Below are 13,103 nucleotides of genomic sequence, written 5' to 3'. Positions count from 1 at the left end.
AGCTTTGAAGAACATGGCAGATAAGTTGATATGAGCTGCTAAAGGACACAACGGGCTGGTTTTACAGATGTACTAAGGAAGGGGTGGAAGGTAGGGGTACTGAGAGAAATGCTACTGCGGGTCCTTTGGAGACACCTCTGGGTGCATAGGGTGTCTGGGTAAGATGGAGTAAAGGAAAACCTTTGATGTGAAATCAATTCCAGTGGACTTTAGGGTGTCCTGAAGGAATGAGCTTTCTTATGGCCAAAATTCATATGGGAACAGAGGGACCTAGTTTTTTCTCTTACAAAGTAGAGGAGAACACCTCTGCTTGGAGTGTTATCTTCTAAATAAGACTTTTAATTCATCTTTTGACCTGTCCTCCCCAGTTGCTGCACCTTGCAGGACGTAGAATAGTACAGTTCAGGCAAAAATTGCAAGTGAGCCATGTCATGAGCATTGCTGAACATACTCGTGGCAAGTGTTAGTTTTATTTCACCTGCAAAACATCACTTCATGCAACGCCGTATTTGCCTTTGTTGAGGGTTTTATACAGGGGTTGTCCTAATATTGCTAGAGTTATTCATGGTTTTGTTGTACAAAGATGCGACAATTTGAACCTTCATCAGGATTAGGGTTAGGAAACAGGATTTATGATACAAGGCTTGAGGAACTTAATATCTTCCATTTATCAAAGAAGAGGATCGCGACCTCTACTTCTCTGGATGTCTGTTAGGAAACACTGATAGTAGGCACTGTTTTAACATAAGCAGCCAAAGGTTTGATAAGATACAATGGTGAAGGTCAAAGCTGGGTAAAGACATGGGAGTGGAGGTAATGAGCTACTGGAACAATCCATCAAGATTTGTGGTGGACATTGCATCATCCCTGGAAAACCTTTAAAATCAGAATTACTTGTTTCTTCTAAAAGCTTTATGTTCCATTTCAACCACAAGTGCTGACCTTGAAGTAGGTATTAATTAGTGGACGACTCCTCGTCTGCGTTGTTCAAGATGTTAGACTACCTGACTGCTGTGATCTCTTAAAATTTTATGCCCATAGGAATGATAGATTCATACTTCATGTTTTTCTTCTTGTGGCGAAGACCAAATTAAAAAAAAAAGAAGCGTTTAAAGAAAAAATAAGTTGAGCACAGCTCTGGCAGCCAAGGATTTTGGTGTTCTGATTTTGACTCCGATAGCGCTCATTGTGTGGCCTTGGGCAAGTTATTAATCTACGTGTGCCTCAGTTTGCCAATTTGTCGATCCGGATAACTTCACTCACCTAATAGGATGACGTGTGTTTAGCATGCTGTTAATGTAAATATGGAATAATTACAAGCTTTTTATGGCCATTTTGTTTATGACAAAGGAGAATGTTTGTATTTAGAGTAGATGCCCATTTTCCAGACCTACTTCATTTAACTCCTGGGAGATGGTTTGACTCTTCAAAAGAGCATTTTTCTTGACTTGAGGCCACCGCTGTGGTACTCTGTCCCGCCAAGTTCAATGTTCTTCTGGATAGAATAAAATGTGTTTATGGATTTTGATGAAACTTGAAAATTCTTGGATTGTTAAACTTGCTGTGTTACGGGAAAATGAATCAAGTTCTGACTCACGGAGGAGGACTGACCTTGGGGGGAGAGGGCAGCATTGTATACGCCATGGTTTGGCTTACTAGGAAAGTATTTCTTTGGTTGTCTCTGGCATATATTTATTCTTGTTGAATTATTACCATTGCCTGGTATCAGATGGTACCATTAAGGGTGAGACATGGTCTTGGTGCCCCTCTCTGAATTTTCACTCTTTGTTACTATATATATATACATATATATATATGTACATTTTTTTTCTCCCCAAACCAAGCACTTCCAGGCTTAAGGGTTGTCTGCTTGTTCTCTGTCCAGACCGAGGTGTTTGGGCAGCTTAAAGGACAACGGTTTTTCTATAGGAAAAGTTCACTTTAAGCAAGAAGATTGCCATTTACATTTAAATGTTCACAAAATCTGAAAGGTCAGCAGACCAAACCAAGACAGGGCACAGTGGGTGTTGTCTCCAGATGTATTTACTAAAGGTGGCGAAACAACTCGAGGTACGATGCTGTCAATTTTCTCATCCCATAGGCCTTGAAAATCTGGCATTTCTGCAATGCTCGTTGAACGTGTTTAAGTGTTACCTAACACAGCTCTTAAGAGAAATCCCTTCCATGCTCCTTCTCCCTTTGGGTCCATGTGCCGTGTTCGTCCCGTTCTGGTGGCCCGTGCTTTGTGTAATGTGTAGACGGGTGCTAATGGATCTCCATGGTCCTTGTAGAGCTGGGCAACCCATTTTGTCCCTTCTAACCCTGCAGCTTTCGTAGCTCTGCGCCAGCCGCTTTCTTGGACGCTCGGGTCGTGCTCTCCGCTCGTCTCTCGTGACTGCAGCTCCTTCAGCTTTCACCGGTCTCTTGGGTCCCAGGCAGACACTTCACCTTTCTGTCCCCTCCTGACCTTTCAGTCTTTCCTGAATGTGTCCCCTGACCAGGCCTTCCAGGTATATCAGCTGTGGATTTAATTTCCCTTAAAATTCCCATGAAGTTCGTTGTCTTCAGCTGTGCAAATACCTTAATTCAGTGTCGTTGGCAGGTTTCTGTGCTGTTTACTTCCACTTTTCATGAATTTTTGTTGCCTGTCTGCTCTCTGTCTTCTCTGCTTTGTTGTTGTTTCCTCTTTTTTTTTTTAATGTTTGTTCCCTTCATTTCCTAAAGGATTGCAGATACAATCAGTGGAAAATAATTGCCAAGATATTCTTCAGTCTTCTGCTCTCTCCAAATATTAAGGTACTTTGCACTTGATGTGTCTATTCACTTAATCACTCTCTTTGATAATAACGTGGACCTAATTTCTAATCTACCTTTGACTTTCTTTGAAATACTCTGATTGATTTTGTGGCACTAAACTGCGAACACGGGTTCCCTGGCTGAGTACTCACAGTTCACTAACCTTCTCTGCGGTGGAAGAAATCAGTCAAGTTGTGCTTCCCAATGGAAAAACTCCAAATTTTCCAGTCTGGTCATCTGCTGGGGTATGAAACCAGAGCAGCTTTTTCACCAACCTTCTTGAATTTGGACACCAGAACTAAAGCCAGTGTATTAGGAGAAGTTACGACAATACTTCCATGCTCGTACATCTGAGTTGTGCTATCTACTGAACTAAAAATGGCTCGCTATCCTGCCTACCGTTTCATTGCCTAGCAGTGCAAGAGGACGAGTGTTTTGCATGTCTGTGATATGATGACCTCCCTTAGCAGTGCAGAATAAGATACTATTGAACAATTTTTTTCCAGTTCTGCATTTCCACGGGAAAAAAAATACCCCATCCTTTTGCTAGAGGAACAATCCGGTGGACTGTTTTACCCTTAATGTGCTTAAAAAAAGAAATCGCTGATAAACTTAACTCACCCAGCCATTGATTTCTTCATGTATCCTCTAGCTTCCCATATCAGCTATCTGCACATCCTAACACCAGATTTTTGTGTGTCGGCTTGAGCTTTTCTCTTTATTCCATTTGTCATGTTCCCTTTTTCTTTTTTTTTTTTTTTTTTTTTTTATAGCCTCCTTAACTTCCGTCTGAGCCAGGTTGCCTTTTAACTAGCGTGGCCGCCTTTTTCAGTTGTGGGATTGTGGCTTTTGGAGCATCTAGTTAAAATGTTCTTAAACAATTTTCAATTAGTCTTCATATTTTTCTGATTACATTCTTTTTCCCAACTGATTTGGCTCATAATTGTTTTCAGCTTGATGAAACTGGGCCTTTTTAAAAGTGTGTGTGTATATATATATGTGTGTGTATGGATACATCTGTGTATATGTGTACTATTGGTAGTGCTATTTTATTCCTAATTTAGATGGTTTTTGGGTGCATATGGAATTGTGATCAAGTCATGGTGACTTGTGTTTTAGTTATCAAAAAAAGTGGGATAAAACATGTCTGCTGGTTAAAAACTCCTTCTTTTTCCAAATGGGTGCTAGCACAGGGGATGCTAATTTAGGGATTTATTGGCATTTAGCAGACGGTGCTTCTGTAGTGAAGGGGCATCACCTCCAGCCCTTTGATGTCTGAACAACCTCAGCTCCAGCTGAACTTTCCACGTGGTGTGTTATAGCCCAAAGGTTAGTGCCGTGTTAGCTCAGGAGTGATTTAAAAAGACAAATGCCACCTTCACGCCGGCTTCAGAGATGCTCTTGTCCATGTCGGAGCAGCGTGCATGAGTTTCCAGGTGAGACAGGAGAAAACGGCACTGCCTCGTGTGTGCTCTGCAAAGCTGGTGGAGGAGGCACTGCCTGTAGTGGGAAGGTGGAAATTTCATATGAATGAACTGGAAAAGTGGAGGAAAGCCCAAGTTACTGCGGAAGATCAAGGCAAGATAACTGCAGGCTGGTCCAAGTCCAGTTAGATCACTTGGAGACCTTTCCTGTAACCTTCACAGCAACGTGAAACCAAACTGGGGTAACATTGGTGGTGGAGCGAGCAGGAGAGGGCTGCGATGGTGGCGATGGGGCAGGGAAACCACAGGGGAGAACCAACGTGCAACAGCCACCCAAGGGAGAAGGGCAGGTATCAACTCCTGAACCTCCTTTCCACCAGCACAGCCCCGGTAAGAGGTCCTGCACCAGGAGCCACTGAGATGTCCTGCACCGAGCCAGCATCTCTCCTCGGAGCTGTGCGCTACAGATAACTCTTTGGTGGGATCGAGCCTGCAGCGTTGGGGATGCATTTGGAGGCTCTGATGGGAGGGACTGTCCCAGATTACCCACCAGCTGACCTTCTCCTTGAGCTGGATGGAAATGATCAGCGCCGTGAATGTAAATGATCAGCAGTTGGGCTCCATCTGCAGCTGGTTAATTACCCGTTCACACAATATGTTGTTAGGTGTCATCTGGTTCCAGTTTCACCATAAACAGAAGTAAATGTTGAGAACATATTTTTCTACATCCAGTTTCACTTGTTGTGGATACTTGAAATAGTTTGCAACCCACATCTTTTGGTTTTCGAGGAGGGCTTTTTGGCCAGAGAGCCCTGCGACCATTTGAGATTTTTTTTTTCTTTAAAAAGTGCCCTGGAGGTTGCATTGTAGGGACTTTCCTTATGCAAAACATAAAAGTGCTGTTTTTTAAAATTATAACCATATTTTCATTAAAATCAGTTGGAGTCCCAATAAACAATCGACTCCGAAAATTTTCCAAATGTTTGCTGCAGTGCTGTTTCTATTTTTAATTATTTTTTAAAAAAGTGTTTTTGTTTAAAAACACAGCTTGGCTTATAATTTAAAGAAGTGATCTAGTAAATCAGAAAAAATGCCCATGTATATAGCTCTTTATTACTATATAATTAAAACCTACTGTACATTTGAATGTAAGAATACTTCTGTAGCAGTGTCCGATGATTTCTGCCATTTGGCTTATCGTGGGAACTTCTTTTTTTGTTACTGACTCCTCAAAGACTCTTCCAGTGTGTTTATACATTTGTTTTACATAACTTGAGAACTGTGTGGATATAGAGGAAGATGTTCAAAACTCTGCAGAGTAACAGTGAGGCACAGAAATGCCTAGTTCATAGCACTAAGGCACGGTTTCCACACGGCCTCCGTCTTTGGTATTGTTATTTTTAGTCCTTATTCACAGTTTTATTCATTGTCTTGCTACAAGATTTTTTTGCTGTCATTAAAAAAAAACCAAACCCACCTGAAGAACAACACACCCAAGTTTTGCATCAAAAGTTGTCATATCTGCTTTATAGAAAACAAGTAAAGATGTTTTCGTAAGATATTTAGGGTTAAAATTCTTTATTGCAATCCAGTGCAAGCTGGAGATTGAAGAGTGTTAGAAGATATTCTGGCACAGTTTCTGTAAAATGCCAAGCGTGCGATGAAAATACTCCTTTCTAGAAAGAACCAGGCCCTGGGAGAAAGCCGTGGTGGTGGGGAACCTCTCCCTGCTGCAAACAACAATGGGGCAAGAGGAGGAAATTGCAGACTTTAATTTGGAGTTTGCCCATATTTGTTCTGCTTTGACCTTCTATGCCAATCACTGCTGCATCTGCTCAGCTCAGGGACTGAGCCAGGAAACCTCTTTCAGCTGATCTTAACTGCTGGGACGGGCAGGTTGGCCGGTTAGAGGTCCAGCTCTTGCCAGATGCATGGGCTGTGCAGGTTGAATGGAATCACAGAATCATAGAACGGTTTGGGTTGGAAGGGACCTTTGAAGATCATCTAGTCCAACCCTCCTGCCATGAGCAGGGACATCTTCAACTAGACCAGGTTGCTCGGAGCCCCGTCCAACCTGACCTTGGATGTTTCCAGGGATGGGGCATCTACCACCTCTCTGGGCAACCTGTGCCAGTGCCTCACCACCCTCATTGCAAAAAAGTTCTTCCTTCTATCTAGTCTGAATCTCCCCTCTTTCAGTTTAAAACCATTACCCCTTGTCCTATCACAACAGGCCCTGCTAAAAAGTCTGTCCCCGTCTTTCTTATAAGCCTCCTTTAAGTACTGAAAGGCTGCAATAAGGTCTGCCCAGAGCCTTCCCTTCTCCAGGCTGAACAACCCCAACGCTCTCAGCCTGTCCTCACAGCAGAGGTGTTCCAGCCCTCTGACCATCTTTGTGGCCTCCTCTGGACCTGCTCCAACAGCTCCATGTCTGTCTTGTGCTGAGGACTTGCTTGCTGGAGGTCAGTCAGAGACAGCAGCTGAGCTTGCGGACTTGTTAATTTTTCTTGTCTATGGACATCAAAAACCTTCACAAAGCTGCTAGCTAATAGCGGTCATGCTTCTGGGTGCAAAGCTTCTGTCACATGCGTGTTTCACACGGTTCAAATCGTCCTGTGAAAGCAAGCAAGCACTTCTGTGTTTCTGGGTTTTGGCTGGGCAAAGGGGAGTGTGCCCAAGCCCAAGGAATTCCTGGAGCTGGTGCCCGGTGTTGGAGTTTCACTGACATCTTCACTATAGAAAATTGCTCTCTTGCTTCTGAAGGCAAGGAAAGAGGGGAAAGTGAATTTGCTGAGGTAGTTTCCACGTTGCTCGAAGCCTGTTATGCTTCTAGTGAATGATCCAAGCAGTGAGTGCTGATCAGGTAAATCTACGTAATAATTTTGCATTTCATCTGTTCCAGGGTCATTTCTGTTGTGGGACCTCTTTGAAAGTGATACAAAATGGCTGTTTTTCAGGGACCTCTTGGACATTCAGCTGTAGCACTCAGCAGATGCAATACACGTGGATAAGGATGTGAAATTTCCACTTGATGTTAACATGTTTTCATGTTTCTTGAGGGACATGAACGGCAAAGCAGGATTCTTGGTCTGAGTCCTCAGCTGGATACAACATATTTCAACTTGCGTTTGGGTCTCTTTGCTGAAGAGTCATGGCTTTAATCTGCTTAGTAAGTGTCTGTAATTATCAACAAATACTTATTACCCTGGGAATGGGCAAGGGTCCAGTGTAATCAGTTCTGGTTTTCTGCTGAGGACCAAACACCCTTTGCGATAGGAAATGGTTGGACTCGATGATCTTAAAGGTCTTTTCTGACCTATATGATTCTGTGATTCTGTGAAATTTCTTGGGTCGGCTCAAATACACTATGTATAAATTCCCATACCTCTTAACACCCTGTCTTGCTGGTGGCCAGTAGCCCTGTAGGAATTTCTGTGGTCCTCCTGGAATCTTCCTCCCTCCTGAGCTAGGTAGAGGGTCTTCAGTATTGAGGTGCCACCTGTACCCATTGCTTTAGCCAGGCTAAGCTGCCTCTGGCTATAAATGCGTGCAAGGCATTTTGCCCTTGTTCTCCCTGTTAAAAAGACAATTGCTTTTCTGGGGTGATCCTGCTAAGCAGTGTTATCTTCCTCCCGGCTTTGTAAGTCCTAGGCACTGAGAATTGTCACTAGACCTCCCACAAGGATGGCTGTTGTGTTAGAGCCACTGAAACGCCTTTCTTGGTGGGTCCGTTCAGAAGATGAATGGTTTTCTGAAGTTTGCGTGAGCAATAGTTCAGTGACTTCTTAGACTCTGAACTGCCTTAACTTCTTTCCTTTTCATGTTATTCTTTTTCCTCTAAAGCCTTTACAGTGAGCAATCTTGGCAAAACTAGGAATGAAATCTCTGCCGAGAGCCCTGTAGAAGAGCGGATATCCATTTTGCTAAAAGGACTTGGGAGGAACCTGAGCTGGCTTTTATGTTGAGATTGGTATCTCCACACATCTTCATTATTTGTTGCTGAGTTCTTAATCATGTTTTGCTGAGGAGACTAAACAGTTTTATAACAACATGGTGATGCTCAGTATCCGTTTCACATTTTTGCTGTTGTCTTCTGTAGAGGATAAGCATCCATCAAGAGAACTAGAATTTGTCATTGTTTCATGAAAAAGGGCAGTAGCACGGTTAAAGCCCAATGGGAACCCTTTGGTGCTAAGAGCCTCCAGGGATAAATGCAAATTTATACTGGCTTTTAAGACAGACATAGCCCAGAAGTCCCTTTTTAAATCAGAAGCTCGAAAGATTGTTTTATCTTTGGTAACTCTTTCCAGAAGACCTACAAAGCTAGTACATGAGCCACAGCTTGCCTATATCTGGGGTTAGCGTCTATAGTCACTTGTTTTCAGTGGCTTTGTGGGGAAGCTGGAGAGCTGATCTTAAGACACGTGTACTAGGATCCTTCAGCTGGTAGGATTGGTCATTTTGAATGGCAGTTGTCACCTTGAGGGAGAGAGGGAGGGATGAAAATAGTTTTATATTGCTCTTGAGAAAGCATATTGGTCCCAGATATGGTGGATTCAGCATTGTGGGAAAATAAGCTTTCTTTATGGCAGAAGCAAATTGTAGGGGATTGCTTCATTGGTCATCCCATGAAGGGTTGGCTTGGGGCATGGGAATGATTTTAGTCGTGGACGAGATATAACGGCCCCCATGCGTTCCTACTCCTGCTTCAAGATCTATTCTTAATCCAGACCCACAGAACTTGTTTACCAAAGTCCATCATGGCTTGTGTTCAACAGAGGATGCTGCCCTGGAGAGTCCTAATATCCCATCGAACTTGTATCCCCATTTGCCCACAGTTGGGCAAATACCAGTACTGAAATTTCCCTGTGAAGAGGATCAGGCCATGTTGACTGTTGTATCCTCATAAATAAGTACTTTTCCCAAATATTCACAAAGCCATCTTCTCCAGGACATGATGTTCCAGTATCTAGTTGGACATTAAGTTGACCATCTTTGTGTTGGGACTCCTGAAGTTCTGGGATAAATGGATGGTGCTTGGCCATTCCTCCTGAAGGAGACTGCTGTTGTGTAGGGGGTGTGGATGAGTCCCCATTGCTCTCTTTCTTCTGGCATTCACCCACCTGTTGAGCCGCTTCTTTACCCAGCATTGCTTAGGTCTTTCCCAATTTTTTTCAACTTTCAGTACAAAATTCCCTTGTCGCATTCACAGACCTTGCATTGCAGACCTCAGGTCCGCCTGTCCATCCCTCCTGATGAAGACCCTTGTCTTTTCTGTCCTTGTAGAAAGCAGTGCTTACGTTGGTGGTCTATTTGTCTTCTTGAACTACAGCTACTGTTCCTGGCTTTCTCTGCAATCTTCTAGACCGAGCCTGTTGATGTGTGATGTGTGGGTTCACTTAGCACCACTTAAAATTTACATTTGTTTGCAGCATCTCTCTCTCAAAGTAGCGCAGTTCTCTGTCTTAGACCAGGCAGTAGCCCTGGTCAGTGAAACCTGCTTTAAATTGGGCTGTTGCCGTTACCCTTGAGGAGAGTTTATTGATAACTTCCCACAGTAGCACCTCATAAGCGCGAGGGCTCTCATTTTTCCTTCTGTTTCACATTTAGCGTGCTGGAGTAGAAATTTCCTCCCCCAATTAGGAGAGCAGCCAACTTCCTTTTCACACGCTGCGTCGCAGCATCTCTCAAGGTTATTTTTAAAACCTTGTTTTACTCGGCTCTCGGCTGACATGAGGTGATTGCTGACTCCAGGCCGGGCAGCACAGGAGCTGCGACCGAGGGGCAGAGATCCTGTCTGGTGTCTGGCAAGTCCCAATGGCTGATTGGAAGAAGGCTTAGCATCAGCCTTCCGTGTCCCTTGGGACGGGTGAGCGGACAGTGTCCTTCCACAGTTCCTTTTATCTATCCAGTTCTTTGCAAAAGTTTAGTCCCCTGTTGTATTCGATGATGGTTTTTACTCTTCCTGAGTACCAGGAGTAGCATTTTTGCATAACCCATCATCGCACAGCCAAGACTGATGCTGCTAAATGGCTGAAGGACGTGAAGAAGTTTGGACTGGGTAACATGCACAGCCTAATTATTTAACCTTCAGCTCCAGTTGTGTTTTTGGTCTTCTAACAGCATAGGGCAGGGGTATGCAGCAGCAGAGGTGAGCGGTTGGGTCACCTGCTAGGTGGGCTGGTGCTGTGTCGCATGGTTTTGAGTGTTGTGTTACCTTCATCGATCTTATTGATGCATCTGGCCATTAGTGTTTAAACTTGTGTGTACAAAACAGAGAAATTGCGTTAGAGTTTTACAAACTTTATCTGGTCCAATCAAAACTTTGACTTTCTTTGTCTTTGGAGTCATCTTTGTCTTTGGAGTCATCTTTGTCTTTGGAGTCGCTTGGCTTTTCCAGTTGCAAATGAACTGGCCTGTATTATTTTTCAGGTTAGTGAGCTGCAGGAACTGTTCGGTGGTGTCTGTATGTAGGATGTTGGCCTGTCATCCTATGCGCAGGGTGTTTCTCCCCTTGGCTCAACAAAATAGTGCATGGCCCAGCCATGGGGATCCTCTGCAACGAGGGTGAGCTGCAAACCTCTCCTTACAAAGGGTAGCTTTCCATGAAATCTATTATGTGAAATCCTTTTCCAAAGAAATTTTGGGTGACTGCCTTAAACACTTAAAAATAACCATCGGGAAGAAGAGCTTTCTTTGAGATGTTTTAGGTAAAGGTTTCTTTGTTAAGGTTTTGAGAAAGCTTTTCTTCTTCTGATATGAATCTGCCTCTAGCGAATAGACTGGTGAGTGGGTTCCTGCAACCAAGCAAGGTATTCTTGAAAATGGTGAAAATGGAATGGTTAGAGGAATTTATTGTCTCAAGCCTAAAGATAATACCAGGGAGTGAGGGAAAATCCTGTGCTATTGAGTATCGGCTAGCACATTGTTAGCCTTAGAAAAAATGTATCATCCAGTTAGAGGAGCAGGCAGGCTTGTTTCTTCTCTTCCTCCCTCTCGCCCCCACCAGCTGAAGAAATGTTCACGTTTTGCATTCTTCTCTGTGCAGGTGACTGCCTAGAAAAGTCCTGAAGTCGAGCCTGATGTTGGATTTTTTTTTTTTCTTTTTCCTTATTTCATTCTACAGTTTCATCCTGAATTGTGAAAGACTAGGACTTCCTCATCTGAGGGTTCAGAAGCTTTTTACTTGTAATAAAAAAATGCTGATCTATCTGTCCTTCATCTGTCCAGGAGACAAGTCTGTCTCTCTTCGGGATTAATGATTTACTACTTTGCATTAGTCCTTTGCCCTGATGGGAAAGTAAATCCCTGCTTCCCTTTCCATTGCTGGAGTGAATGCTCGCTATGATATGTCCATAGCCACCTCCTATCCTGCAAACTCTTTTTTCTGTACATGTGTTCTGTTGCATACCCTGTACTTTTGTTTTAGTAGTGCAGCCTCGCGGTTCAGTAAATCGTCAAGCCGATGTCAAGAAAAGTGTCTGAAAGTAATTCAGGGCTCTCAGGAGCATCACTCAGGTCATTAATTTGAGTAACTTTCTGTTCCGGTGGAAGCATCTTAGGATTGAGGTAGCTGTCGTGCAGGTACCTGGTGTGGATTTGAGGTGGGATGACAAGCATCTCCAGGGATGCGAAGCTTTGTGGCAGGTACAGTCGGTCACAGTTCCCAGCACCCAAGGGAGCATGTTTTCCTTGCTGTGCTAGGAGGTAGCACAGAAGATGAGAAAGGAGGGTCCAGAGACCTTGAAGTCACCTCTTGAAGCCCCAGGGATGTTACAGGGTAAGAACTGGTCTCTCAGCTCTGGTAGATCTAGCCTGCTCATTTCCAGTGTGGATCCTGTAAATAAGACACTTGTTTTTTGAGCCCTGAAACATCATAAAGTGCTTGAAGTCTTCTACAGAATTACATGAGTTAGTCTTTCCTTCATCTTTTTCCACTCTCCCAGTGATTAAATGGACTATCTCTTTATCACTCTTTGCTCTTTCTTTCCTGGAGGCAAGATGAAAACTCGAGCCTGGTTTCCAAAGTGAACTTGGAAAGTTCGTATTTCATATATGACATGCTTTCTTCTTAAATAAGTGTATGTGAGAGGCTACCCAAGGTGTATGTTTCAACTTAAGGAAAAAAGAATTGGCAGAGAAATCACCCCAGTCTTTCTGGGTGTATTTCTGTAGCATGATGCTAACTTTTATATTGTGTTTTTTAGAACATCGCTGGAAAAAGGAAAAGAATCAGACGTTTTACTAGCTGCACGCTAAGTTAACTGTGGGTCGAGCAGTACTTCAATTAGCGGAGCAGTAACTGAAGTCAGTGTCTGTATCCTCTGTGAGTTGGACGGAGTTGGAGTCTTTCACTTAATCATTTATAACTAACTACAGTAGTTCTACAAAGTCAACGCAAATCTTTAGAGTGTGCTTATACTAAGCAAGAAATTAGTAGCATATTTTTGCTGTTTTTCAGCGTCTCGCATTGCGACTGTGCTCAGATGTACTTTTTTTCATTAGCGTCAGACTTGCAAGCCTACTTCGGGAGCTGAAAATCAAGCTGTGTTAGCTCTTAAGCTTGATGGTTGGTAGTGAAGCATCATAGAAGGATGGCCAAATTTTACTTAATGTTCGTCTGTGACTGCACGGAATCTGTGATGTAGCTCACAAAGGAGTTTAAATACATAGGGAAGGAGGTATGTATAAACTCTGTAGCGCAAGACTGGCAAAGCTGTTGTGGTTTCCAACGTACTTCTGCAGCACCCAGATGCCCATCACCTTAAATAGGAAGTTATTTGGCAAACAGAGAATGGGACTTGAATGCAGTCGTGGATCTGGCCCTTAAATGACCTGCAAGGCTTTAGGATGAAATTCTATTTAATATTTCTTAAGTGATTT

The 13,103-nt window shown here is 43.3% G+C and overlaps 1 protein-coding gene across 4 annotated transcripts in view; it reads left to right on the top strand.

Annotated features, from left to right (window-relative positions):
* EXOC6B (exocyst complex component 6B) overlaps positions 1 to 13,103 on the top strand; it is a 318,042-nt gene that overhangs the window by 118,418 nt on the left and 186,521 nt on the right. For 2 of the 4 annotated variants that reach the window (XM_075499433.1, XM_075499431.1), the window contains exon 7: positions 2,725 to 2,796. The exons of the other annotated variants lie outside the window; for them this stretch is intronic. In XM_075499433.1, the coding sequence (XP_075355548.1) occupies positions 2,725 to 2,796 (72 nt within the window). The remainder of the gene's footprint in view (positions 1 to 2,724; positions 2,797 to 13,103) is intronic. 4 annotated transcript variants of the gene reach the window in all.

The sequence above is a fragment of the Mycteria americana genome, chromosome 4 (genome assembly GCF_035582795.1).
Source record: "Mycteria americana isolate JAX WOST 10 ecotype Jacksonville Zoo and Gardens chromosome 4, USCA_MyAme_1.0, whole genome shotgun sequence".
Taxonomy (NCBI): domain Eukaryota; kingdom Metazoa; phylum Chordata; class Aves; order Ciconiiformes; family Ciconiidae; genus Mycteria; species Mycteria americana.
The sequence above is the reverse complement of the archived record's forward strand: the minus strand, read 5'-3'. Positions and strand labels throughout refer to the sequence as shown.